This window comes from Sporothrix brasiliensis, assembly GCF_000820605.1.
Source record: "Sporothrix brasiliensis 5110 chromosome Unknown Cont21, whole genome shotgun sequence".
Taxonomy (NCBI): Eukaryota; Fungi; Ascomycota; class Sordariomycetes; order Ophiostomatales; family Ophiostomataceae; genus Sporothrix; species Sporothrix brasiliensis.
The window spans coordinates 2392136-2419750 of record NW_024467140.1 but is presented as its reverse complement, the minus strand read 5'-3'; the positions used below and the strand labels follow the sequence as shown (position 1 = coordinate 2419750).

General features: G+C 55.5%; 10 protein-coding genes across 10 annotated transcripts; 7 read left to right on the top strand and 3 right to left on the bottom strand.

The window, feature by feature from the left end:
• Positions 1–2038: 2038 nt before the first annotated feature.
• On the top strand, positions 2039–3013 carry SPBR_05170 (uncharacterized protein; the record flags this gene model as incomplete). The annotated part of the gene is made up of 1 exon (XM_040763447.1): positions 2039–3013. One exon carries the CDS (start codon positions 2039–2041, stop codon positions 3011–3013), a length of 975 nt encoding a protein of 324 aa, XP_040615726.1.
• A 2508-nt stretch (positions 3014–5521) lies between these two features.
• Positions 5522–6040, top strand: SPBR_05371 (uncharacterized protein; the record flags this gene model as incomplete). Its single annotated transcript, XM_040763648.1, has 1 exon — positions 5522–6040. The coding sequence occupies one exon, from the start codon at positions 5522–5524 to the stop codon at positions 6038–6040; it is 519 nt and encodes a 172-aa protein (XP_040615725.1).
• A 648-nt stretch (positions 6041–6688) lies between these two features.
• On the bottom strand, positions 6689–7231 carry SPBR_05361 (U6 snRNA-associated Sm-like protein LSm3; the record flags this gene model as incomplete). The annotated part of the gene is made up of 4 exons (XM_040763638.1): positions 6689–6708; positions 6826–6862; positions 6936–7034; positions 7109–7231. The coding sequence occupies 4 exons, from the start codon at positions 7229–7231 to the stop codon at positions 6689–6691; spliced, it is 279 nt and encodes a 92-aa protein (XP_040615724.1).
• Positions 7232–8101: 870 nt separating this feature from the next.
• Positions 8102–10813, top strand: SPBR_04670 (uncharacterized protein; the record flags this gene model as incomplete). The annotated part of the gene is made up of 1 exon (XM_040762947.1): positions 8102–10813. One exon carries the CDS (start codon positions 8102–8104, stop codon positions 10811–10813), a length of 2712 nt encoding a protein of 903 aa, XP_040615723.1.
• Positions 10814–11415: 602 nt separating this feature from the next.
• Positions 11416–12368, bottom strand: SPBR_08940 (N-acetylglucosaminylphosphatidylinositol deacetylase; the record flags this gene model as incomplete). Its single annotated transcript, XM_040767066.1, has 2 exons — positions 11416–11908; positions 11956–12368. 2 exons carry the CDS (start codon positions 12366–12368, stop codon positions 11416–11418), a joined length of 906 nt encoding a protein of 301 aa, XP_040615722.1.
• A 904-nt stretch (positions 12369–13272) lies between these two features.
• Positions 13273–14007, top strand: SPBR_05284 (uncharacterized protein; the record flags this gene model as incomplete). The annotated part of the gene is made up of 1 exon (XM_040763561.1): positions 13273–14007. One exon carries the CDS (start codon positions 13273–13275, stop codon positions 14005–14007), a length of 735 nt encoding a protein of 244 aa, XP_040615721.1.
• A 5766-nt stretch (positions 14008–19773) lies between these two features.
• Positions 19774–20440, bottom strand: SPBR_05312 (uncharacterized protein; the record flags this gene model as incomplete). Its single annotated transcript, XM_040763589.1, has 2 exons — positions 19774–20011; positions 20397–20440. The coding sequence occupies 2 exons, from the start codon at positions 20438–20440 to the stop codon at positions 19774–19776; spliced, it is 282 nt and encodes a 93-aa protein (XP_040615720.1).
• Positions 20441–21167: 727 nt separating this feature from the next.
• SPBR_04927 (uncharacterized protein) lies at positions 21168–22781 on the top strand (the record flags this gene model as incomplete). The annotated part of the gene is made up of 1 exon (XM_040763204.1): positions 21168–22781. The coding sequence occupies one exon, from the start codon at positions 21168–21170 to the stop codon at positions 22779–22781; it is 1614 nt and encodes a 537-aa protein (XP_040615719.1).
• Positions 22782–23932: 1151 nt separating this feature from the next.
• Positions 23933–26037, top strand: SPBR_04765 (GTP-binding protein 1; the record flags this gene model as incomplete). The annotated part of the gene is made up of 2 exons (XM_040763042.1): positions 23933–23983; positions 24049–26037. 2 exons carry the CDS (start codon positions 23933–23935, stop codon positions 26035–26037), a joined length of 2040 nt encoding a protein of 679 aa, XP_040615718.1.
• A 797-nt stretch (positions 26038–26834) lies between these two features.
• On the top strand, positions 26835–27464 carry SPBR_05325 (uncharacterized protein; the record flags this gene model as incomplete). Its single annotated transcript, XM_040763602.1, has 2 exons — positions 26835–26978; positions 27255–27464. The coding sequence occupies 2 exons, from the start codon at positions 26835–26837 to the stop codon at positions 27462–27464; spliced, it is 354 nt and encodes a 117-aa protein (XP_040615717.1).
• Between the last annotated feature and the right edge of the window lie 151 nt (positions 27465–27615).

Sequence of the window (27615 nt, the reverse complement as noted above, 5' to 3'; positions counted from 1 at the left end):
AGGCAAACACCGTCTGGTCGTTGTATGTCTCAATCAGCAGCTTCTGCAGCCGGAGGAACGCTTCGCTGCCCTCTCCGTACAGCATCGGCATGGAGATGCCGAAGAGACCCAACAGCGAGTAAGCCATGTCTTCTTGTCGGGTGGTTGTGCGCCGTGCGGCCCACGACATGATGCGGGCAATGCTGACGAGTCGCAGATTGCCGCCGCCGAGCACAAACTCGTCGATGCCCGTGACGTGGGCGAGCAAGGCGAGCGCGTTCGTCTTGGTGGTGATCTCGTTCCAATGGTGGTCGAAAAAGAACATGTTCTGCGGAGCAATCAGCTCTTGCAGCGTCCAGCCGCGCAAAAACCAGCGGCTCTTGTCGAACGGCACGACGCGGTCCGAGCTGCAGGCGCCATGCCCCGGCGTCGACAAGAGGCTGACGCCTCTGCAGACGTCGTAGAGGTACACATAGCAAACGGCGGCCTTGCGATAGTAGGCATACATGGAATTGATGGCCTCGGACAGCTCTGCGGACGAGCTTTTGTCGATGCAGACCGTGTCGACCCAGAGATAGTAGATGTTGTCCTTCAAGGCCTGCTCGCATGCCCAATTGACCTTGAGCCAGCCCTGGCGCCTGGTCACGTCACAGGACTTGCCCTTGCGCAGTGTGTCTTTGGCTTGGCTGACGAGCGCAAAGGTCAGTTCCCCGGCCTCCCACGTATGGGAGAGGATTGCATAGCGCGGCACGTTCTGCACAAAGTCAACGACCTGCTTCGTGAGGCAATCGAGAAGCTTCATCGCTGGAAAGGGTTGGTCGTAAGTCTGGTAGTTATTGTGTCTCCTGTTTCTATACTCTCCAGGTTCTTCGTTAGTGGAAATTGAGGAAGACAGGGAGATAAAGCAAAATAAAAGAAAGCCATAAAAAACACAATCGAACTGAATGAGATTTCAATCGACTATTCTGTTCAACCGATTGTCATGCCTCCGAGGCTGCATTTGACTCCGCCTCATGGCGGGGACTCGTCGGAGTCCTCCCAGAGCAATCCATTCAGCCCACCTGGGATTGTGCATTGGCCAGAGGTGCTGGCTGGAAGGCAGACATATCAAAAACAAACTGGCGATAGTTGACAAAAAGGTTCCTGAAGAGGGACAAGAGCATACGGCCCTGCTTTGGCCCCATGGCCCCAAAAGAGCATTGGCGACTTCCGTTGGACAACGGTCGCTCTTTCCTGGTGCAAAGAGTGGTAGCATCGCTACTTCCTCACGAAGGGAAAAGCGCGGCCGTCGTAATCTTTGCCTTATTTGGAAGGTTCGAGGACACTAACAAAAGAGGTTCGCAGGCGCGGAGGCTTGTTTACTTTCTTTCATCCAACTTATCTAAGCGATCAATTGCATTTGCTCCTTCAGTTGCATCATTCGTTCAGAAAGCGTCTTGGTAACAGCTTCGACAACACCAAACCTCCTCTGACTGGTCGCTCCAAGAGGGCCGATGTTCCGAGGCCCTGTATCCGCCAATCCTAATGGGAAATTACCCCTATGCAAGGCTCCAAAAAGTAAGCTCCTCGACACGATCGTCGCAACATAAGTTGATCAGTATGTTGGACAGTGCCTCAATGGCCCAATGCGCTTCTCGGGGTTCTTTTTATCTTCTCTGCGAGAATTACTGTTGTCTTAAATCGTAGAACGCGATCTCGTTAGCCTGCTAAACGCCACGGAGCATCTCGTTGTTCTTCATTATCCAAGAACCCCCTTCATTATCCAAGAACCCCTGGCCGCCTGTTTTATTGCTCGTGGGCCAAGGCTCTATGAGGATTAGGCGCAGCAAACGCCAAGCCTGTGACCGACGATCCTTACAAGACGGCACAAACATGCCGCAGAGTCGAAGTGACGAAGTGGCTTGTGGGGCACAGCCGTTGAAGTTAGTATTAGTTCTCTTCCCGTCGTCGTCAAATTGTTGTTCCTTTCTCTTTCTTGTTTTCTTTCTCCTTTCTTCACGAACTCCGCTCATTTGTTTCTCCAACTCGTCCTCAGCACAACCCAAAATCCACCGCGATCATGGTGTTCCGATCGTCGCGGCGCGCCGTCGCGTCCATCATGCGCCTTGCCGGTTTTGCCAGTCTCGCGTTCTCGGGCCTCGCAGTCGCCCAGTCGTCAGCGTCATCTCCGGCTACGACCGCTGCGCCGCCCAGCAGCAGCGCCACGACGGGCCCGTTCCTGCCCGTGCTCGAGGTGGACGTCATCTTCCCGCTCAACGAAACCTACCAGGAGACCGAGATTCTCCCCGTCGCCATCAATGTCCAGCGCCTGCCGGAAGTGCGCAATGTCGGCGAGCTCTCCTTCATCTGGAACCTGGACGTCTACGACCCCGACCACAAGCTCGGTGTCTACAATGACCTCGACAGCGGACTGTTTGTTCCCGCCAACACCACAGAGGGCACCATTCAGCTCGGCCACACCAACATGACCAGCTGGATCAGCAAGCTCAACTACACCAGCCATGTGCTGCTGACCGTCAACGTCCTCTGGAACTTTACCTACCTCTGCGACCATCCGGCCCGTGGGGGGACTGCGATGACAAGCATCTTGTTCCGCGTTGAGTCTGACATCCAGCGTGCCTCCCAGCCCGACAACTCATCCATCCCGGCCGACGTGGCCCAGGCACCCGACTGCCCCGTGTTCGGCGCCATTCTCTCCGACTATGCGAGTAGCACCGTCTACGGCCGCATCTCGTTCGCAAGCGACACGCCCAGCACCGTATACACGACGTGCTCGACCCTGCTGGACGTCGAAACCGCCTCCTCCTACGGCACACCCTGTGCCGCCACCGTGGACGCGGCAACGCGCTCCGCGCTGGGCAGCATGGCCTCGAGCTTGGCGACGGGCCAGGCGCAAGCCAGCGAAGCCAGCCAAAGCAGCAGGACGGCCAAGCCGACGTCCACCTCCACGAGCGGCGCGTTGGCCACCGGCGCCGCCCAGCTGCAATCGGCTCTGGCGGCCGTTGCGGTCGTCTACTGCATTGTGTACAACTAAGTGCAATAACAAATGGACATAGAGCGTTCTTGTTTTCTTCGTTTGTTCCTTTGTACATACAACCATTTTATTTAATATGATACCTTGTTCGTGAAACCTTCTCCACACAAAAATGAATGTGATGAATGATCAAGCCCACGTCGTCATGCGCTGGCACTGCCATTGGCTCCTGAAGAACTGCGGGTTCTTGCGCCTCGTTTTCGAATCCTACAGGTTACACTCGCCGCGCAGAAAACCGAACACGACCATCTGTCCATTGCAGGCGAGCCATTGGCCTGTCTGCACTCACTTGCACAAGGACTCGAGGCACGTTCGGACAGGAATCCGACGCAAATGCGTGCGACGCAAATCGCATGGCTACCGTCCTCGCCGCCTGTGGGGAAATGAAGCAATACCAAAAAAGTCTGGGGATAATATCTGGCCCCCACTCCATACCAGAGAAGAACTGTTCGTTGTGCCCTGAATGCCCTTTGTGGTCTTTGTGCAGAACGAGGCGGCGCCCGTCGAGTGGCTGTCGCCGTGCAGCGTGAGGTTGCATTGTCGCCGTTGGGGCCCGATCAGCCTGGGCTCCTTGAGCTCCCCGCATGAGGCGGACACAATGCAAGCTCGTCTTTGAGGAATCGATGGCAGGGGGGCAGTGCTGCTCTTTGAGAACAAAGGGACGTACACCCTTTTCCTCAAAAGATGTTCGGAGTACGACAATATTTGTTGGAGAAAGTCTTTTGGTGTCGGTTGCTCTTACCGTTTCCATTTGCGTGATGCTGGATCGCTATTGCCAAAAATATCGTCGCGTTGACTGGTTCCTACCCGTTTAGGCCAACAACGGAACAGAACAGAAGAACATTGCAGAGGTACCGCAGTTGTGATGCTCGCTCTTTCCTAAGTCCAGTTGTGTTTCCCATCTCTGCCAAATTTCCACTTCCGGTCGTATCTTTTTGGTTCCTCTCTTCTTCTCTTCTGCGTTCTCTTCGTTCATCACCAACAACAGTCGTCTTCATGCCTCAGTATATATGTGCGCTCCTTCAACTTTGTCAAGTCTTATCACGGCTACCCTCCGAAATTCACACCAACTGGGCTTGCTTGACGTGCTCCCTGGGAAATACTGTTTCCCGTATCCCTTCATATTCCTTTCAAAGGATTCATCACGTCCGGTTTCCAAATTACCAAGCATGCAGTGTGCCGTCGATGCGTTTGCAAAAGCCTGCAGCTGCCCAACGCTAATGCGGCATGCCCTCGACTGTTGTACTCCGAGTTGGCATTTCGCCTTACCTCTATGGCACCGTTTTGAGCTTCGCCACAGATTTTGTCGACCAATGCTTTTGCGCTGGCTCTTTCTTGGTGTCGGTTTCCCCTTCTTTGTCTCACGATTAACTTCTCGACAGATAGTGTCTTCATTACAGGAAGGCCCTCTCCGTGTCCATTGACCCCCCAGAACACGGCATAGCATGCCGTCAAGTCAATGGGGCCCAACACGAGGCAAATGAACCCAGTATGTGAGATCGAGCAGGCCTTCAATATATTGATTCCGCACGCAAATGAGACTTTCCGGACTCCTCGGCAGAGTCGATCTATCTTGTGGCGGCCTGATTTGTACATTTTGATGCTACCGCATGCGTTGCATCTGGATGATGGCATCCCTCTTGCCAGTCTTGAGTGTTCTCTGGTAGCTGTGACGGAAAATTCATTAATGGACGTTTGCACGGTGTATCGGCAGACATCGATGAAGCGCCAGCAATTGTCGCACTGCATGCTTCCTTTTCATTCCGTGCCCTCTTTGCCCACTGCACATCCAGCCGTTGGGTGGAACTCTGCCTGTAGGTTCAGCCAGGCGTTTGTCTTCGTTTGCTCCCCTACTCCACTAAACTGGCCGCATTATTTGTTCCTCTCGTCCCTTCCCCTCTTCTCCTGCGTCTCGTTGATATGATGCGGCAGGAAGCCGTGGCACCGTGATTCGATATGTGAGCATTTTGTTCTCAACCCCCACACTCGGAGGTAGACAAACACCTGCGTCTTGTCTATGCATTATAACCTCGTCGTCTCCGCCGCCCTGCATATGGCTTGCCTTCTGTTGCCTCTGCTTTTATTTTTTTCCCCCTTCTCCTGTCTTTTTCTTTCGGATTGCTGTTTGGGCTTCACCTCATGTGTCTTTGTTTTGACAGACTCGCTATTCACCACCAACCAACTCCCCTACCTTTGTCCCATATGCGTCGTGGCTATAACTTATGCTGCATGATATTCAACCAGGTTGCTTGTTTGGCTCGCATCGGATTCCTCATCGAGTGCCCGTATCTATCCGACAGGCTCGTCTGATATTTACCTCAGCAGCCCAATCAACAACGTCAACAATCCAGCACCAGCATCTTCCTTCGACATTCCATGTTTGACCTAGCCGCACATCTTCGCTACTGATACTGTCACATCCACCAAGAGCACGGCTCTTCGGTCGGTTCCGACTGCTTATATTCTTTGGCTTCCTCTCCGAATTCGATTCCGTCAGTGGGTGCTTAGATGTACATTCCATCGCAACACCGCTCCGTCGATTCTTCTCCGCCACACTCGGCGTCACTTCCGGTTTCCTCCTCGGCGCTGCCACCTACCGTCGACAGCCATGTAGCTACGGACAGATCGGTAGCTGGCTTTGCCAAGGCAGCAGCCGAGCAAAACTGGGCAGCTGTACGAATCCTTAGCGGGCAATCAGCACCAAAGATACACTCTTCCTTTGACGGCAACAGCAAAAACAATGCAGCGTCCAATGTGCTATCCAAGCGGCAGAGCGCACAGACGACCAACGTCACTATCGGTGTCGTTGTCGCCGTTCTCTTGACCCTCTTTGTTGTCTGCGTGGTGGCTTTTATGTATCGATACCGCTACACCATCCGCATTCGTAGCCGCAAGAAGCGTCGCCACAGACGGCGTCGCCATGCTGGTTCCAAGTCCTCCAAGTCCTCCAAGTCGGCGTCCGACAGCGCACCACCGTCACCGGCCGACGGAGCACCGGGGCCATCCCAGCCGCCGCCTTCCGAATGATGAACTCTCCTGGTGTGCCGTTGGCAGTTTATTGTCCGCGCCATGCTACATGGATTTGGATTGCTTTTTTACATAGTATGACTTTTGCCACCGATATGTTTTATTTTCACGCCTTATGACGTACCGTGTTTTTTCTTTTACTTTGTGTTTCTACTTGCCACTACTTTCATTGTATTACAATACGTTCGTTTGTTTCCTGGGCAATGGAGTAGGATTAGGAGCTCGTTACCGAGACAGCACTGTGAAGGATATGTTCAAGTTGGAAAGGAAAAGCCAGCAATGGTAGTTTCATGTTCTGTTCTTATGTCTTGAATTTTTGTCTTTTTTCTACCCTTACATTCGCTTCGCTCTGTTTGCATCGTCCGAGTACCAAAACAAAATGATATATTTTATTGAGCTGCCACCGTTTACGGTAGAGCCTCGCGTCGCTTAAAATCAAAATGTTTTGGCTGGCATGAAGTGCGGATATCTTCTCGTCTTCTGCCAACCGCTAAACATCTGCGGTCCTTTCAGGGTGGTTTCCTGGGGCCGAATCGTATTGTCGGTGTCGAGGCGTTTGCTTTTCTCTCGACAACGCCTTTTGCCCGGTACGGAGCGTAAAGAGCTTTTGGGTTCGCCGAGCGTCTCGTTGATAGATGGTGCCGTACGCTATCTCAGCCTGTTCAGCTCTGCGGTACGGGAGAAATAAGAACAACCGAGTCGCCTGCAACAGTTTTTGTCAGCAAAATGCCCCGTGGCTACCCAGTGGGCATATTTCGATTTCGATCAGGAAGCCGAGGACGTACCGCGCACAAAGAGCATCTCCGACTTGCGGCTCACAGTCTGTTCCCATGCAGGGACAAAGTTAGCATAATCATCCTCCTAGCCTCTTCGTACAACACATCCCTATACGCACCCGAACGTCTGGGGTCTCCTCCTCCTCATCGTCGTCCTCCGTCACGTAAATCGTCTCTTCCACGTCGCCAAGCACGAGGTTGCAGTGGCTGTCGTAGGCCTGTGATGCGCGTCAGCAAAGCTCCAGATGGGGGCGCTCGTCCTCTCGTGTCTCCTGCCACCCGATCAACCTACATGTAGCCGCCCCTTGAGCTCACGGTCGCCACGGAGCTTGACAAACACCAGCTCGTCGAGCAACAGCTTCACCAGGTCGAGCGGCTCCGAGACCGGGCCTGCGTCGGACGCGTCGTCAGCCATGATCTGTGTGTGTATAGGTGAGAAGGTGAGGAGTCGGTAGCGTGTTTCGAGAGGTGCCGCTGAGGGGTTGGATCAGCGGTCGCGGATTCGCAGCGGTGGACAGTGAGGCAATACGTCAGTGCAAATTGAAAGCTCGCGACCGATTGGGTTTTCGCGATCGTTCAGCACCTCAATTTAGTGGATCCCTAGCATTTGCGGCGAGGGGTCTCGCACTGGTGTCTTACGCGGAGCTTCTCAGGGAAAGCTCGGCAGCGGAGAAATATATGACCGTTTCAGCAGTCGACCACCAGCTTACAATGTCTCCACCATCCTCTATTTACAGCAAGCCTGGCGCTATTACTCTCACTGTTTTGCACCGATTTTCGGGCACAAATTCCATTCGTACCCACTAGACCCATTTGCCACGACTCCTCTTTTCGCAAGTCGTTTTAGCGACAAAACAGGGCACATTTGGCGTGGAAAGGACTTACACAGGGGGCAGATCGTACCCACTGCTGCAGCCAAACGAGGGGGAAAACCCGCACGAAAGACACCACTTATGGGGGGAAACGGCGCCTAAGGAATTGGCGTCCCCGTTTCCCCAGACTTAGGCAGGAGTGTACGAAGTAGAGGCCCTGGCCCTCCCCCGGGACCATGGCGTGAGCACCTCACTCCTTCCGTGGCTGGGCAGGCTGATGTCTTGCCCTGTAATTACAGTCCACGCGGGCGCGATTATTACTTACCACTAATTACATCGTATTTGGGGGACAACCACCCCGTGTCTATTTTTGCTGTAGACCATTGTGAGCCATTTCGTCCAACAAGGCGCGGCTGAAGCTGCGTCCTCTCGACACTAACACATCAGGACAACAACGGCGACGATATTTCGCGATGAACACTGCCGTCTGGGCCCCATTGGTCCTACGGTCGCGTATTGGCCTTCTGCCGAGCCCTCCTCGGGGCACGACATCACGCATCCTCAAAAATCGTCTCGACAAAACAAGCCGACGGTCGTTTGCAAACCATGTCTCGGACAGCGAGGCGGCGTGGGCAGCATTGGTCCAGGCAGGGGAACGCCATGGAAACAAGGTTGTCCAGGGAGGACGGTCGTCTGCAAACCGTGTCTCGGACAGCGAGGCGGCATGGGCAGCATTGGTCCAAGCAGGGGAACGCCATGGAAACAAGAATGTCAAGGGACGACGGTCGTCTGCGGACCGTGACGCGAACAACGAAGCATCGTGGCCTGCACTGGACCATGCAGCATCGAGAGCCTACGCGCCAGAAGCCACCGGAGACGAGATTATGATTCTGCGAAACATGCTTCTTGCTCTGCGCAAAACACAAACCCCGCAGCCACAAGTTGGCCATCCCACGGTTTCCGCGACTGAAGAAACAGAGATGACGGAGTCGCGCGAGCACACGATGCGCCTGACGACGTCCGACCAGCGCGTCGACTTCGTCCTCCAGACCCTGCGCGCCAAAGATACAAACTCCCTCTTCCACTGGCTGACAAACCCCGTCGTTGCCACGGGGCCCGACGGTCGCCAGACGTACGTGGACGAAGCGCAGATCTCGGAAGAGAGGAAAAATCGCGCGGCGGCCATTGCCCGTCTTCCGCCCGTGGTCTTCGCCGAAGCCCTGCGGGTGCTCGATCCGTATGTCGTCTCGAAGAACATTGACGCGCTGGCCGACATTGCCGTCTCGCCGAGCATGGCTCAGCTGACCCCGCTCGGCGCCGGCGTCAGCGTGTTTGGCATCCGCGTTTTGTTCACGCGCCTTCTCGACACCCTGCTGTCCATCTGTGAACTGCGGGTGCAGCTCTTGGGCCAGCAGGGACACCTCCTCCTCAACGACTTCATCGTCCTATTGCGTGCCGCCGGTGCCGCCTCAGACCTGGTCCAGGCGAAGAGCGTCTGGAAGGCCATGGTTCCGTCGGGGTTCATGGAAATGCGCCATGGTCAGCTGTACGCCGAGTTCTTGCGTGCGCGGTTTCTGACCGAGCGGCTGTACGTCCAGCACGACCCCGTGCGCATGCGGGTGCAGGCCGTCAACCGCCACCGACAGAAAAAGGTGATGCATACGTCTCGGCTCTACCACCTCGAGCGCATCCGCATCCGCGCCGAGAGGGGCATGATGCATCGCTTCGGCCACAACGTCAACGCCCCCGACCATGCCGAACACCTGACGCGCATCCTGCGAAGCAGGAAGCCGCTGATGAAGGTGTACTACAAAGCGGTTCTGCGACGCCATGGAAACGAAGAACGCGTCCAGGCAGCTGCCATGGTGGGCTTTGGACGGAGCGCCTCGATGCGCCTTATCCAAGACCTCCTCGCCACCAAGTACGGCGTGTCCGTGAAGCGCATTCGGGGAACCAATGGATACAGGGTGAGAGGACGCACAAAAATCCCGACGACCTCGGCCCTGTACCCGTCCGAGGTTCTGTTGGATGCTGTTGTGCAGGCGTATTGCTGCAACAACCGAGTCGCCTTGGCCATGCAATTGGTGATGCATCTCTCGCGCGAATACAAGGTCAAGATCCCAGACCGTGTCTGGTTCGATCTCCTCAACTGGGCCTACGCGTTGGCGTCGCCGCAGGTCACGCAGGAGTCGCGCATTGCTGGCATTTCGCAGCGCAACTCGCCGACGGCGATCAAGCGGATCTGGAAGACCATGACGTCGGAGCCGTACAGCGTGAAGCCGGGCTTGGAGCAGTACAACATTCTGATCAAGACGATGCTCGCCAACGACTCGTCGATCCTGCCCGCGCTGCGGCTCATGCGCCAACTCAAGCCGGTGTACCAGGCCCAGCTGCGCAAGCAGGAAGAGGCGATGCAGGTGGTGGCCGAGACGCGCATGCTGGGGCATCGGGATCGGGGTGCGGCGGCCTTCCGCCTGCAGCGCGTGATTGCCGAAAAGTGGCGCATGTGGTACTACTTCCACTCGTGGTGCCTGCGCATCCTCAAGAACGGCGCCCGTGCCAAGCCCGGCGACGAGCTCCTGGCACGCCTCATCCCCCAGGTCATTGACGAGTTCCGGCCGTTTGTGCATCGGTACACGTGGTACCCGACGCCGACGGGCACCGTGACGCTGCGCGAGCCGCACAACCACTCGAAGCTGCTGTCGGAAAAGATTGCGTACAAGATCCCCGCCTCGCGGCCCTCGGCCCGGTTCCAGTACAGAGATGTGAGCCAGCTCGACGAGGACGAGCCGGCCGGCCGGCCGCCTCCCGTGAACCACTTTGACACCGAGTTCTTTTCTGGGTCCGCCATCGCCACAGGCGGCGCAGCGACCAACAACTCCACCAACACCACCACCGCGGATGATGGATCGGCACTGCAGGAATCGTACAGTGGGGCTCCCGGAAACGAAATGGAGACGTACAAGGTCAGAGTCGACCTGGACACCATCGCCCACGACTCCGTGGTGGACAAGTTGGGCAATGTCCTGACGCCGGAGCAACTGCGGTGGTACGACCGGCGGTTTGTCCGTGACGCCGACCTGCGGCGCGTTGTTATGCGCCAGCGGGCTTTCCCCAACAGTTTGGTGGATCTGCAAGGATCACTGGGCAGGGACCGGGACTCGCTGGTGCGAGAGTTCTCGTAAACATGGCTGTGTTTGTAGTTTGTCTTGTATATGAATTTAAATCGATTTCTTTGAATATATTTTGGATTTGTTTAATTAGTTTCAATTTGTTTGCATTTTGATCTGTGTATATTCATTTCCTGCTGAAATGAACGGATGTATGAAAATGATCTGTCTCCATACATTACTTGCTGTCCCTTTCGGTATGTACATGTCTCCGCTGGGATTCTCCAATTGATACAGTCTGGTATACAAAAATGACGCAAGGAAATACTATACAGGGCAACCTGATCATGTCGATGATTCTTGGTCCAGATATGTAAAATTCTCTGCCCGTTTCTTTTTTCTTTCCTCTTCCCTCCCCCATCTCACCTTGCAGTGTCTGCAAGGATAACCACATTATGCAATTATGTGTTGGTGAAAACGTTGTTGTAATAATTTGAAAAGGTCGTAAATTCGTTTATTTTTTGGGGGGATCCATTTTGTTGTTTTTTGGTTATTGTTGTTTGATGTTGGTCATCGTCTGTGACGGTCTCGATGAGATTGGCCATGGCAGCCTCGTCATTGTATTTTTTTTCTCTTTTTTTTTGTCAAGTGAAAGCAGGCTGTCCCGTCCGCGTCTCCTATGGCTTCTTCATGTCGTTCGGGCCAAAGCTGTGCTGCAGCTGCAGGTCGTTCATCACCATGTACCGGCTGAGCGCAATCCATCCATACCGGAACCACACCATCTGGCTCTGGTGCGCCGTCGTCATGGCCCGCCACGCCGTGCCCAGACCGCCGCCCGTCGCCGTCGGGTTCAGGTCCGCCAAGTACACCAGCGCCGGCGGGTGCTCCTTGATCTTGGCCGCGCTCGTGCCCTTGGACCCCAGCCGCAGCCCCCACGAGACGACCGTCGGCAGCAGGTCAAAGACCCACGTGTACTTGCGGAGCAGCGACACCGTTGTCAAGGTGTACAGGTCCACGGGCGGGCGCCAGCCGGGTTTGCCCTGCACCAAGGAGGCGACGAACCGGCGCGCGCCGCGGTACAGGGAAATGTGGTTGGGGTGGCCCGAGACGCCGCGGTCGTCAAACGTCAGGAGGACGTCAATGGTGGCGGCGGGCGGCTGGTCCGGCGCACTGGCGGGTTTGGCGGGTTTGGCGGGTTTGGTAGTTTTGGACGCCACCCCGGGCCCGGCGGCGTAAACGCGCTCGCCAGCAGCGTTGCAATCGTCTGGCTGTCCCACTCGGTGGTCATGCTGTCCGGGAAGTCGGGGCTGTCGACGACAAAGACGTCGTCCTCGTGGCGCAGCCCCAGCGTCATGGCGCTCTTGACGAGCTCGCGCTTGCGCGTCTCGCCGAGCCCCTCGGCGTTGCCGCTGCTCAAGCACAGGATTTTGACGTGGTTGCCGGTCTCGGGCCGCGTGAGCGCGAGCACCGAGGGCGCAAAGAACATGGCCTCGTCGTCCGGGTGGGCAATCAGGAGGCAGATGCGCTTGTTGCGCAAGGTCGGAAACCGCCCGCCGACGACGGAGACAGTGTACATGTAGAGCACGGGGACGAGCACGACGAGCGCGCCGAGCAGCGACAGAAGGCTCATGGCGGTGGGGGTGTTGTGGGAGGCTGTCGGGGAGCACGAGGGAGCACGAGGGAGGTGAGAAGTCGACAGTCGTCCGTAGGCGTCGTGCCCGCGATAGATGCGGCAATTGGAATTGCGTCGGAGAAGCGAAAAGGGCAGGCGCGTTCGTCGACAGGTGGTCTCGTGAGAAGGAAGGCGCGATCGGGGCGCACGACACTAGACAGGACACGATAATGCCACCTGGCCTGGAACGACAACGGGATCCAACACCCCTGGTCAATTCGAATACAGCTTGGACTGCGGGCTCGGGTCGTGCACTGGCGAGAAATAAGGAGAGACAGACGAAAATGCGCAGTCTGTACGTTGTAATTAACGGCCCCCAGTTTGCCATGCACAGCTAATTTTGTTGGGTCGGCGGCTCGGCCGTACCTTCTGTATTCAATGACACGCAGCTTCCAATTACACGCTCCAAGCTGCGATACTGTGGCTTCTAAGGCAGGCGCGTGGAGCGGGGGCTTTAATTACAGCACCCGGCACAACGAGGCACAAGACACCAATTGACAGCATGCGATCTCGCGCTAAGACCACTGCAGCACCGCATGATTTCATACCTGGTTGGTCCCAACAGGCCAAAAATTCCCGGTTTCAGGGCACCAAAGGGCATGGTAACAGGGGAGAGGGGCCAAGCCAAGCGCGCATTCTTATTTGGCGTGGCCGTGCATTGACGCGGTCCGCATTTCCCTGTTCATCCGACCGTAAGATGACTGACTACACGTGTTTGTACGATTTACACTCTCCCATACACTCCCATGCTCCCCAAGACTGGTAACCACACTTCGACAGAGCTCCCCATGATAGATAGCTTTATCATCCCGTCTAATGCGATACGCCTACATCCGTCCTCCAAGCTTATCCAACCCCGACAATGGCCAAAAAGACACGCAAGGGCGTTGCAGCGGCCTCCTCGATAGCTGACATCGACGCCGCCGGCATCAAGCTCGTCCAGCCGGACCGCTCGGCGCCCCAGGGCAAGACCCTGCTCGACTTTGCCGGCGACCAAAACCTCTTCCAGCAGGCTGATGCCCGCCAGCGGCAGCTCAACAAGGAGAGGGGCGTGCCGAAGAAGGCTGGCGAAGCAGACAGCGACAACGACGATGATGACGACGATGACGAGGACGAGGACGAGAACGACAACGATGCGGCCACCGTCTCTCCACGCGCCGAGCGTATCCTCGACACCATCCTGTGGTGTGTCAGCCTCACCATGCTACACTTCACCCTCGATGTGCTCGTCCAGAACCAGTACGCCGTCGAGATCGAGTGGCACGTCGTCATCACGCGCGCCCTCCAGGCCCTCGGCGTCTTTTCCCTCATCTTTTACAACCTGCACCGGCACCCGTCCGATCCGCGCCTGCTGCCGGGCCTGCCCACCCGCTTCCAGGACCCGCTGCGGCAGCTGCTCTTCTTCGTCACGAGCTCGGTGACTGGCTGCTACCTGGTCCACATCACCAACGAGTACAGCTACATTGCCGTCCTCAAGCAGGCGCCGCCGATTGGATGCTTGTGGGTGTGGGCCGTGATTGAGCTAGATCTCAAATGGGCGGTGCCGAGCCTCGCCATTGCCGCCGGCTACATGAAGCTCATGGGCTACACGATATAGGGATTGGGTTGGTTGCGTGGAGATGCACGCGGTCTGTCGCCAGGCAACGTCACAGACCCATCAGGCCGTTTGCGTTCTGCTGTAACTCTGCTGTAGCCCAACGAATGGAACGCCGTTATCTGACTCGAGTCTCGACGTTGTCGCACCAGAGATGTGTCGAGGCGACGTCTCGAGTCAATTGAACTCATACAACGACGATTGCTGTACGCTACGGTCACGGAGTCTCCGCCATCGTCGTCCGCTTGGCCAGCTTGTCTGCCTATCATCTGCCTCCCGTGTCTAGTATCGGATGTGCGAGCGACACATCCACCAGCGTGCCCTTGCTCACAAAGCATCTCCATCCGTGCTTTCGATCAACACTATCTCTGTTGTCGTCAATCTCGCCCGTCACGAGTTGATACACCTTCTGGACAAACCCTCTTCGTCGGCGATTGCCTTGCGTGTCGACTGTGTGTGAAAGGCACGCCACATTTTCTCTACTGTGCAGCATATCCCACCAATCAGCAATGGTTACACAAGAGCCGCATAAGCGCATGGCAAATCACGCCAACAGCCTTGCAAGATGACATTGGTGCGGAACCGTGGACACGGGTGCTGTGCTTCCAGTCGATGGCAGCAACGATGGACCGACGATAGGTACACCCCATGAGATGAGACATCGGTCCACGGCGGCCAACGATGTCCAGAGGAGTGGTGGTGTGCGGATGCGACAGTTTGGACACCGCGGATGGCAACCGGTGACACCACTTCAGATGGGCGATATGCAGACCACGTGCATAATGATCTGGGGTACATGCTTCCAGAAGGATTGTTCCGGGCGGGACAAGGAAACAAAGCCAAAGGCAACAAAACATACGAAGGAGGCTAGGAGCCGGCCGCTGGGGGGACATAAAAAGGCCGGCGAAAGAGGTGGAGCTCAACGGTGGCCATGACAAGTCTAGACGAGCGGCGCCGGACGTGGCGGACAAGAGCGGCCGAGGCGCTTCAAGTCAGATGCACACGGGCCTCGCCGTTTTAACCGCTGACAGCCGCTCGGATCTCCATTGGAATCCAAGTACAGGAGCGCGACGTGCGGCAGCGAGGGCATAGAAACGTATTGCACTATACTCCTTCGACATACATGTTGCAAATACTACACTCGGGCGGCGACGAATTCTCCCGGCCGTTTGCGATCCGCTGCCAACGAAATGACGGTGTTGCAACACCGAAAAGTACGGTGAGAGAGCGTTTGTATTATGTAAATCACATTCAAAGGAGAAATTGGCGGTGAAATGGTCCACCCCAAAGAGGAGGCAAAATGGGGGCAAGAGAGGATACACAAAATTATCGTGAGTTGCCATTACCAAATCATCGGGCGCGCCCATCAGCCTCGTCTTGTTTGTGCACTCCGTACGACGAATTTTTGTATGGTGAGCCACGTGTAAGGCGGCGGATGAGACTGAGTCAGTCGCCCGCATCGGTGACCTCCGATAGTCTACAATGGCAAAACAGTTTTGCCTCGCCTTTTGGCCCAAACAGGAAAGTCGAGACGGGTACTTTTGTTAACGCCGATGGGCTTTGTGGCCACTGGCGCCACTGGGCCCGTTGCTGCCCGGTTCTCAGTAAGGAAAATACTGTTAAAAATGGCAATCAGGGCGAAAAAGTTTTCTCGTTAATTTCACGAATGGAAGGCACACCGTATCGGGAAGGAGGCTTACAGAAATTGCCCTTCACCGTATTTTTGTCATGGACTCGTTCCTCCATAGTTTGCCATGGACGTTCTAGAAGTCGGGACAAGAAAAATAAAATTGGTATATGGAGACGGGCGGGCAATGCCCACTGGGATACATAGACAGGCCGAAGACACAAAACAATGGAAAGACGCGGCAAAAGATGGAGTCCATAATGGGGTATCTTTATGAGGACTCCGTGTAGAAGCGGGACCGTTGATCAATATGTGGAGGTTTTACAGAGCAACATACGAGAGGTTGCGTTGAAAACGGAGACGACAAATAGCAAAGGAAGCCTGGTTGTGCCGTGCTGCGAGGAACAAGAGCATACGGTGTGTTCCCAGTCCGACGGCCATGTGGTGAAGATTGCCGTATATGGTGATTCTCGTAAAACCCTTTCAACTGCCTGTCTAGGCTGTATTGCCTCAACTCTCCATCACCGCGTCCAGCCGCATCCATCTGCCAGTTTCTGTGGAGCCTGCCTTTCTCAGCTCCCGTCTGACGGTTTCGTTTCTTCCTCTTTGAGGACAGTGCACATCCACATTTTGCAAGGTTTTCTGATCCTGGATCGCCGTTCGCTCAGACACATTACACGATCTTGAATTCACGTTCCCCCTTGCAACAATACGAGTGGGTGGCCTAACACGAAGAAACGGTGAGCCACATCCACAAGGCCCGGCATCCACTCTGTTCGGAGTATGTTCCTTGTTGTGGTGAAATTTTCACTTGGAAACTGCATGTCGGGTTCCTGATCGGAGTATCAGGCGGAAAGCCGTTCCATTTTGCTGTTGAGTCCCATCTATGTGCAGGATCTGGCCACTTTTGCATGGCGTACCTCGTCTTTGCTTCCGCGATTGCTTCTTTCGCTATCTACAGCGTATGACTACTCCGTATGCGCAACAACAAGAGAGGCGGCGAACTTGAAGTTTGAAATTGAATCCCTCACGTACCGTTCCGCTAGGACGGACAAGGAAGAACGGGCGCCAAAGAGCGGGTAGACGCGAAAGAAACGAGGCGGAGGAAGCCAGTGTTGGCGACGAAACGATCCCGACGGAACGAACGAAACGGGACACGCAGCGGTGGGCCGCTGTGGGAACGACGTCGCCAGTCTAGAATCTTACGATGTCAGTTTTTGCAAAGGGCATGTTACATGCTCCTTTGCGTTTTCTCCGTTCTACTAGCTCCGCCAATTGTGCCAGTCGAGCCGGCCCATGGTGTTCGCCTGGTTGACACCGGCCCAGGCACGCCGGAAAACTCTCGCAGATATTACGTATTGCCGGCATGCATGCGGTCTGATGTGCCGAGAGCTGTCAAAGTTGCTGCCAGTAGTCTGCGAACATTGAATACACCGTCATCGACATCATGAGATCACAAGTTACGTTGTGCATATAAATTATGACGAAACGGACAAAAGACGGGTTAAGCCGTCTCGGCATCCACATGGTCCTACCAATCCCGGGAATACTCCGACAGCCGCGGAGATGGCCAAAACGGCGAGTACAATCTGCGTGTTGGAGGTCTGGCGGAGAACACATGACCATGGGAAGGTGCGTATTTCCTTTCAATCCTTGCTTCGATGCATGCCAATCGTGGACAGTGCCAGGGCCAAGTCGAGCCGCGAAGCTACGCATTTTATGGCACGCGACGGCGTCGAGGTAGCTTGGTGCCTCCATTGCGATGCCGTGTTCCTAGCCAGTCGTCACAATGCGATGCAAAGTGCATGTGCATCTTCTCGTCCTCTCGATTTAGCCTCGTTTTGCAACCAATCACCCAAAAGTTGTTGATGAGGGGAAACAGGGAGAAGGGGCACAAAATAAGTCAGCTGGACCTTGCGAATAAGTCCATCACCTTTGGTTATGCGTTTTTGCGTTGTCCGTTTTTGATCTTGCAGCACACTTATTGGGAGGTTCGTGCCGATGGACCGCAGTTCCTTAAACATGTCATGCTCCTCGATTTTTTTTTCTGTCGTTCGTTTGTATCAAATACAGGCCCCTAGTTACGTACTGTTTCTGCGGCTAGCGTTGTCTGTGCCGATCCAGACAGAAGCAGACAATGTGAAAAAATGGATGTTTATAGAAGGGAGAAGGGATAGGGTGCGGTTTTCCTGCTGATCATCCACGTTCATATGTTTGTGTTTGTCGTTTTCAGAGGAACCGTACAGAGGACGTCATACGGTGCGATCGATATACTTGTAGCATGGCCTGACATTGTCATGAGCTGTCCATTGGCAAAATAATACACAATTCCACATCCCATCCATTCTGATCGATCTCGATGGCGTCTACCGTTTTCTTCTTTGTCCCCTCCGTCTTCGGCTCCTACCAAAGTTCAGAAGCAACAAGAACAGGGGTTGAACTGGAAAACGGTCATTAACACGGGTAGGAAAGGCTAGTCGTGGGTATTCTTCCTGTGGATTTTCTCTCGGCCACTAGATCCTCCTAACAAAACAACACCAGGACCCTTCAGGGACAAAAGCGCCGATGGTCATGAAAATTTTTCAGGTGGTGCATCATGCCATTCCTTTGGCCTTGCAATACGCCAAAACGCCAGCATGCTAACACCCCCTAGGCAAAGAGCCCGCTTCTAGGCCTGGCCAGCTGACTCTCAAAAAAAGAATAAAACGAGCCAAGCGCAAAAGAAGACTACCACCCCCCCTCCCGCCTTGTTCAGAGATTGGCCAATGGGACAAGTGTTTCTGTCCACTCGTGACGCAAGACAGAATGTTTTGACAGACCAGAGGCCAGAGCCCGAGACCAGACCACCAACACGCTCAGGCCACCTTTCAATCAGGCTAACCGCAGCGATCTCGGGCCTTGATCACTCGACAGGGGCTGAATGGCGTGCATGGCGTGTTCTCCCCGTTCGTGCGCCATTCTGTGGCCGCCAAAGCACGTAACCGACGGCGAGCATTACGCCCGTATACCAACTCCTTTTTGAGTAAGCCTGGGCTATCCGGGTGCTTCGAGCCTCCCTCGCCTCCATCATGTTTGCGGTCCTTGACTCACAGGTGCTGTTGTGAACCAGTGTTTATACCCACTTGGCTGTGTTCGTCTCGCTTCTGTTCGCTTTTGTTTTGCTTTTGGCAGTTGGTCTCATCTGCCTAGAAAGCGGAGATGGGCAGTGGAAAGTCACCTGGGCCAAGGGAGGGACTGCATCGTACATGTAGGCCGTCGTAATAATGGGTTTGTGTAATCGCTACGACCGTACGGAGAATGCAGTGAACTCTTGTCGGCTGCGCTCTGGAAACGATCAGCCGTGCGGCGTCACAGACGAGTCTTCCATCCAAATGTGACGATGCCATTGTTGAAGGTTCGTGTTGTTGTAGTTTTATTCCATTCTTGTTTTTTTTAAAAAAAAAAATATTACAATAGGGCAAGTCTCGACAAGCCCCAAAGAGGAAACGCTGTCAGACATTGATACGCGTTGGCTACACGTACCTAACTTGGCTCCGTTCTTGCTCAGCCCGACAAAGGAGGCGCTGGCAGATGGATGATGGGCATCCAACACATCGTCGTTGAGATGCAAATCACAAAAACGCACGTTGTTTTGGGCTGACGGCGCACCGTCTTTTGGACTTTCCCAGGAACGAGGACCAGGGAGAGCGGCCGCTTGTTGCAAAACGGGCGGGAAGGAGCAAACCATGACACATAATTACTTGATGGAAATCGAGGCTGCACCCTAATTCGGAGGCACGTTTTCAAAGGCACGCCTTGCAGCACATGAATGGTCACATACCAGACATGTTAAAGAAGACATATAAAAATAATGTGTGAAATAAATACGTAGGGCGGCCCAGGTCGAAAGGTTCTAGACGTTGATTTGTTTTCTTTTTCCCGAACCTCTTCTTGAATCTTCTTTTGTTGACATCGCGAGATTTGGATATTTTTCGTTTTACTTAATCGACCAGTGTGTTTTATTCTGGTCTGCATTAAGCTTCACACCCCTTCGGATACCATCGTTACGCCGTACCCCAGTCGTTGCGTCTATCACGCATTATCGCGACCACGCTTATCTATCAACCATCTTCTTGCCTACAGCTTCACGCTTCCACACACAACTAGCCCTGCGCTGTCTTCCGACGCAGTCGTACTGCAAACTCTTCGACACTTCGTCTGCCCACCGCCTGACCCAGTTCGCCATCTTCTCCGTCCTCGACGTCATCCCACTTGCCAAACCCTACCACACCATCCGCAAATCTGCCAACCGCCGCCGCCGGTCGCAACCAGATCCCGGTTCTTCCTGCAACGCCAGCCCAAACCAGCTCAAGCGTCTGGATATCCTGGGGAAGTCGACGCCTGACCAGAGGAACTGCGCTCGATCCAGCAAACCAGCAGACGCCGAGCCACACCAATCATTCACCCGTCGCTGCCGCCGGACACAACGACGCCTCCGCGAACGCCGCTTTACTCTTTTCTCCCTTTCCCCAGACGAGCCACTCACACCACGGTAAACACACAAAAAGAAGCCAAAAAAAGAAGAAAGAAGAAAAAAGAAAAGAAGAAAAAAGAAAAGAAGAAAAAGGAAAAGAGAGTGGAACGTTGTCCACGAGGTCAACCGACGAGCGTTTTGCGAGTATCAAAGACACAGCCCCGCACGCTCGCGCACAGCAGGACGGCTCGACCTGCATATGCTTGATCTTTCGCACCTGATCCTACAACAACAGGGACAGCCCCTCATCACCTCGTCTCGTCTCCGCGTTTTAGCTCCTTCCGCGCATCGCTCATCGCTCTTTCCCAGGGATCGATGTCATTGAAGACGCTAGCACAGGGAAAGAGCACTTTCCTACGAAAGTACATTCCAGAAGGAAAGAGCAACGCGATCTTCACAACGCGCGCCTTCTCAATCGCAACGAAGAGGCCGTAAATTGAATCAACACGGGAAACAGCACACCGGACAAAAGGTAATTGGCCCGCACCATCCAAATTTGGGCAAGTCGCCAGTTCGCACACCGTTTTGGAACGTCTAGACTCTAGCACCTTCGCTGCGTCGCCCTTTCTGCGTTTACTCCCTTGCGCCTTGTCGTCATAGTCTGCGCCAGAGCCACAGTCCAAAAAAATTTGCCCCACTCTTACTGGGAAAAGCAAAGGGCCTTCCGCGCCAGTGTCATTCATTCGCCATTGGCACACGCCCCTCCATCTCTTAGAGCGGTCCGTTTTCGACGGTTCCCCTCTTGGGAGGTATACCCTGGTCGGCTTCGTGTAAGCGGGCGACTAAAACAGTAAAAAAAAAAGAAGAACAACAGAAAAAAAAGAAGAAAAAAGAAGGACCAAAAAAGTGGTGGAGAACCAATCGCCTCTTTGGACCGCGACTCAATACATATACTCATAAAACACTGGCCCCTTTTATTTACCACCCCCCTCCTTCCTCGTTTATTTTTTGTTCTTCCCCCTCGATCCTACCCTCCCAATTCACCTCATGAAAACAAACACCCCTTCCCCTTTCACCCAAAAAATGCCACACCGGGTCAGCAGCTTCCTCCGCAACCCCTCGGCCTCCCTCGAAGCACAAGTCGCCAGCCTCAAGAAAGCCACCGTCCGGCGCCCCTCGCCCAAGCCGCACTCCTCGGCGTCCTCCTCCTCGTCCATCCGCGCCGCCCACGGCCACCGCACCTTTTCGTACGCCTCCTCTCTCGGCGACGACGACGCATCCGACGATCACCACAGCAGCAGCAGCGGCGGCGTGGTAACACCGCCAGCATCCACATCCACACACGCATCCACGGCACACGACCAGCAGCAGCCGGGGCACCACGGCACTATGAAGACCATGACGTCGCTCCAGCGCGCGTCCTCTACCGAGCGGCGCGAAGCCGCGGCAGCTGCCGAGCACGGCGTCCACCACCGCCTGTCCTTTGGGCCGCTGCACTTTGGCCGCTCCAGCCGCGATTCGCACGTCAGCGCCAACATGACGCTCGACTGGAAGGTCGAGTCGCCGCCCATTGTGCTGTACGGTGACGCCGAGAACAGCACGGGTGCGCTCGTGTCCGGCCTGCTGTTCTTGACCGTCAAGGACGAGCCCGTCCACCTCGACTCCTTTATCGCCACCCTCAACATCCACACCACCCAGAAGCGGCCCTACACCGCACACTGCCACAACTGCATCCACCAGTACCAGGAACTGCAAAAGTGGTCGTTTGTCCAGGGCCCGCTGATCCTCACAAAGGGCCGGCACGGCTTCCCCTTCTCGGTGCTGCTCGCCGGCCACCTGCCCGCCAGCATGGACGGCCAGCTGGTGTCCATTGCCTACGAGTTCCACGCCGAGGCCGTGCCAAAGGCCGGCTCGGGCCTGCCCGTCAAGCTCGAGAAGCTGTTTGACGTCAAGCGCTCGCTGCCCGCGCCCGAGCTGCCACACCACTCCGTTCGCATCTTTCCGCCCACCAACATCAAGGCCAGCGTGCACTTCCCCCAGGTCATCTACCCCATTGGCCAGAACACGCTGTCGCTGCGCATCGACGGCGTCGCCCGCCTCAACGAAAGGTCCAAGACGCTCGAGTTCTGGAAGCTCAAGAAGCTCACCTGGCGCCTCGAAGAGACGGCCAAGACCATCGCCCCTGCCTGCAAGAAGCACGCCCCGCGGCCGGCCGACGACGCAGAGTCTGCGTCTGCCGCGCCCCCCACCGGCGTCCAGCGCGCCGACACGCGCATCATTGGCGAAAAGACGCTGCTGAGCGGCTGGAAGAGCAACTACAGCGGGGCCGAGGACGCCAGTGTCGAGCTCGAGCTCGACTACCTGCTCGGCAAGAACGCCAAGTACTCGTGCGACACGCACACCCGCGACGGCACCGAGGTCACGCACCAGCTCATGCTCGAAATGGTCGTCTCCCAAGAATGGGCCCCCGCCAACAAGCCCTCCATGGTCACCCAGACCGGCGTCGGCCGCATCCTGCGCATGCACTTTACCGACATCCTGACACAGCGCGGCGGCATCGGCGTGTCCTGGGACAACGAGGCCCCGCCCATCTACCAGGACGTGCCGCCCAGCCCGCCCTGCTACAGCGAAGAGATCCGCGGCGGGCAGGCCGCGCTGCCCGACTACATCGAGCCGCTCGACACTGTCCGATCATGACCAGAGCCCACGAGGGCGAGGACCTGCGAGGACATCTACCCAATCCTACATGCATACGACCTTACTTAATACCCCTTGTTTTTCTTACATTGTCCCTTTTATTCTCACGAAGCGAGCGACAGCACAGCAGCCCATCCTTAACTTTTAACTTTTAAAATATTTTTATTTGGTCATGACTTGCCCTGCTGTTTCTTCTCTTCTTTCTTCTTTTCCCTTTTCGTCTTTGGCTTATCATTTTGGGCGCGTCTGGATTGGAAAAAAGTCGCTTTTCTGTTTCTTATATATACCTCGTTCAGGAGTTGTTGACAAACCCACAAAAGAAAAACTCAGAGCATACTGGTCCACCAAAACGGGCATGGACAGTCGGCGTTTATTGATGTCTATTTCGAGGCTTTCCTGGAAATTGAACTGGATATAACTTACTACTTTTTAATTATCAAATATTTAAATACAAAACATTTTAAAACATGTTCGTCTACCCCTGCAAACAATGACTACATGGAGCGTCTTGTCAACTGTGACTTTTGCAAAGACCAAACGGCATGACCTATAATATGTACAGACTGGATATATACACGGAGCTTCCACTATATCTCTTATCGATTAGAAAGAGGCTGAACGCGCTGGACGAGGTGCTAAACTGGCCCCGCAAAGTTGGCCATTAACGCGCCTCAGAGCAGAACAACCCCGCCGAATTACTCATTCGCTAGGCTGTTCTCCTCCTCGCCTTGGTCGCTCTTTCCCCTGCGACAAGTCAATGGCCGTTTCTTCCATCCTGCCCATAAGGCTGTCTGTGTGTGTGAGGCATTCCTTCGTGAGACACGTCGAAAGAGTCATACTTGGATCGTCATCCATCTCCCTCCTTCACCATTCGGCCTGCTGCCGCCACCCTCGAACGCTTTATAAAGGATACCACGGATCATCCTCGCCCGTCATCTCTTGTATCGTTCTTTGCTTTCGACAACCTCCATATTCGTGTCGCATCCTCCAAAACTAGCACCCATGATTCCTCGAATACCGCAATAAACAACACCTGTCTCTGCTGCTGCGCACCGACCGCAGTCTCTCATGTTGCTCACTCTATAGCGCCGAACGCCACATCATCATAGGTCTCGCATTGCCTTGGCCGAGACCACACACACGCCACAGCCATGACTTCTAGATCAGCAGTATTGCCGCACGAGCGGCGAAAAGGCGAATCTGTACGACATCTACCCGACGTGGAGAAGCTCTGGACGTTGTTGTCTCGCATTGTTAACCTTACCAGGCCTTGAGCGATTTCGCCGACTACGTTGAGCGGCAGCAAGCCGTCCGCTATCCGCTAAACGCGGGCGCCGCCGGTGCTTCGGCCGCCACAACGGCTTCGCCCTCGACAACTTCGACTGCACCGACCTCGGTCACCTCCGCTGCCAACCGCGACGACACGCTCGACGAGCTCGACGACATCCTCGACGCCCTCGACCTTGACGATGCCGTCCCACTCATCCCCATGCGGCAGTTGCTGACGGCGCCCGGAGACGAGACCAGCGCAGGGGACGCCGATGCCAACTTTGTGGCCCTCAGCACCCTCCTCGCCGAGCGCATCGACGAGGGCAACGGCGAGGCTGTGTTGGACCTGGGGTTCGAGCACACGGGGGATACCCTCGGGCTCACCCGCGACCAGTGGGCCGTGGCGCTCGCACGTGTGGAGCGCGCTGCTGACCGCGCCGGCGCGGACTGCGAGCTTCTGCTGACGCGCAACCTGGGCGGTCCACTCGATGTCGTGCAGGAGGGTGGCAACGGTGCAGGCGCAAGCGCAGGCGCAGGCGCAGGGACGGGCGTGGGTTCGGCCACGGACTGCACGGGCAAGCTCATGATCCGCCGCCGGCCGCGCAAAGTCGAGGACGTCATTGAGACGCGCATTGCCGTCGTGGGCAACGTCGACGCCGGCAAGAGTTCGCTGCTGGGCGTGCTTGTCAAGGGCGACCTCGATGACGGCCGCGGTCGAGCGCGCGTCAATCTGTTCCGGCACAAGCACGAGTTCGAGACGGGCCGCACGAGTTCTGTCGGCATGGAGATTCTCGGGTTCGACACGCGCGGCCGCGTCGTGGCGTCCGACACCCCGGGCCGCAAGCTGTCGTGGGAAGAGATTGGCAAGCGCAGCGCCAAAGTCATCACGTTTACCGATCTCGCAGGCCACGAGCGGTACCTGCGCACCACCATGTTCGGCATGATGTCGACGGCGCCCAATTATTGTCTGCTTATGGTGGCAGCCAACAACGGCCTGATCGGCATGAGCAAAGAGCACCTGGGCATTGCCCTCGCCCTCAACGTGCCCATCATGGTCATCATCACCAAAATCGACATCTGCCCGCCCAACATCCTGGCCGAGACCATTACGCAGATCACGCGTGTCCTCAAAAGCCCGGGCGCCCGCAAGATTCCCATCTTTATCAAGAACCGCGACGACTGCGTCAACACGGCCACGCAGTTTGTCAGCCAGCGCATCTGCCCCGTGTTCCAGATTTCCAACGTGACCGGCCAGAACCTGGACCTCGTGCGCACGTTCCTCAACATCCTGCCGCACCACGGCCGCTACGACGCGGGCGGCGCCTTTGAGTTCCACGTCAACGACACCTACTCCGTGCCTTTTGTCGGCACCGTCGTCAGCGGCATCGTCAAGTCCGGTGTCGCCCACGCCGGCGACGCCATCTGGATCGGCCCGGACACCAACGGCCACTTTGCCCCCACCAGCATCCGCTCCATCGAGCGCAAGCGTCTCGGCGTGCCGGCCGCGTCGGCCGGGCAGTCCGCGTCCTTTGCCCTCAAAAAGATGCGCCGCAAAGACGTCCGCAAAGGCCAGGTGGTCCTGCACCGCACCGACGACAGCACGCCGCCCCGCGTCTACCGCGAGTTTGTGGCCGAGGTGCTGATTCTGTCGCACGCCACCACCATCAAGCACAAGTACCAGGCCACCGTGCACGTCGGCCCCGTCCACCAGACCTGCGCCATCGTCGACATGGACCGTCCGCTGCTGCGCACGGGTGAGCGCGCCCTCGTTGCGTTCCGCTTCCTGCAGCGGCCCGAGTTTTTGGTGCCGGGCGACCGCCTGCTCTTCCGCGAGGGCCGCACAAAGGGTCTTGGTATCATCAAATCCGTGGGCTACGACCCATCTCATCCTCTCATGTCGAAACCGGCGGCTGGCGGGGACGAGGCCGAGGCCGAGACCGAGACCGAGATTAACGTTGAGGCTGCTGCGCCGACCACGACGAAGTAATGTGTGGGATTTTACTAACGGAAGATATTTGTTCATTGCAATTTGTCATGATGGTTTACGACGTGTATTTTGCGTTGATTCCCCGTTGTCTATTTTCTTGTCTTGTTTTCTTGTTTTCGTCTTTCCACGTATCTGTCGCGATCAACGACGCCGGAGCATCAGCTATTGTAACGGCGTTTATACGGTGCTGTTTTTTATTATATGCTGTTGTATTACCAAGGTCACATTTAGTTTTGTTTTTCTTTTTGACGTTGCAATCCACTCCCACTGCATAGGCGTTGATTGCCTATTGAAAATGTTTATTTCATGGCTTCGCTCATTTTATGGACAAAAACATGAATTTCGACGAATTTAAATTGTTATTTTTTTTTAAAAAAAAAAAATATTACAGATACATTTCCACAAAATCCGTATTTTTACGGCTACGACAATACCTTAAAAAATTCATTGACCACTTGCCAAAGCTCCTTCTTCGTTATTGTTGCCGCCTGCACCTGCCTTTGCACCGCACCTTCCTTGCTAGTGATGTTTGGTCAAGGAAGGTGCTGCTCTTTGATGTTGTATCTCTTGTTTACAACGCTCCTTCCGCACTAGTCGTTGTTTTGACTTGCACTTGCCTCGGTCTTCACCTCCTTTTCATCTGTCAACATGTCGACCTCAATATCGAGCAATATGTACATGGACTCTCCTCTCGCAAACAAACTCTTGTCCATTTGTCCAGCTGTCAACAGGATACAGTTTTGAATCTGCCTTCATACAATCCCATACGCGACACATCCTTCCTGTTCTCGACCACCATGGGCTGCTTCAGAACCCTCTTCCCGTTCGGCAAAGGCGACGCCGCAAAGACTGCTTCTTCGGAGGCTGAGCAATTCACCGACTCGCTGGCCCCCGGTCAGTCCGCCCAAGAGCCGCCTGCCGATGCTCAGCAGGCCGTGGAAGTAGCTGAAACACACGAGGCAATCCTCACCTCCGGAGGGCATCCTGAAGAACAAGAGCTGGCCCGCCGCTCCTGGTACCCGCATCATCATCTTTGTCAAACGAAGTGCTGCAAGTGTTGCAGCTGCTGCGACAATTGCTGTGACAGCGACGGCTGCTGCGGCTGCTGCAATTGCAATCACCACTGTGGCTTGGGCATCCTTTGTTGCCTGCCGTTCCTGGCCTGCAGAGCCATTTGTCGCTGCTGCTGCTGCTGCTTTGATTCGGCAACCGTGCAGGAGGCCACCATTGTCGAAACGACGACGGCCGTGGCGACGACCGAGCCAGCAACCGAGCCGGCGACCGAGCCAGTGATCGAGCAAGGGATTGAGCCGGTGATTGAGACGGTGGCCGAGCCAGTTACTGGGCTGCTGCCTGCTGCCTCCTCTGCATCCGAGACCGAGCCACTCCTCACCAAGTCGTCCGTTGTGCGGACGATCACGGCCTAGACTGATGCCATTTCCGACAAGACCATTCCGTTCGGCAATCTGATGGACGGTGGACGAAACAGCATCGACGTACGTTATGGAGGGGAAGGAAGCAGTGCTAAAGAACAAAGAATGGAATGCGGCGGGACGGGACGGAGCGAGGTATCAGCTG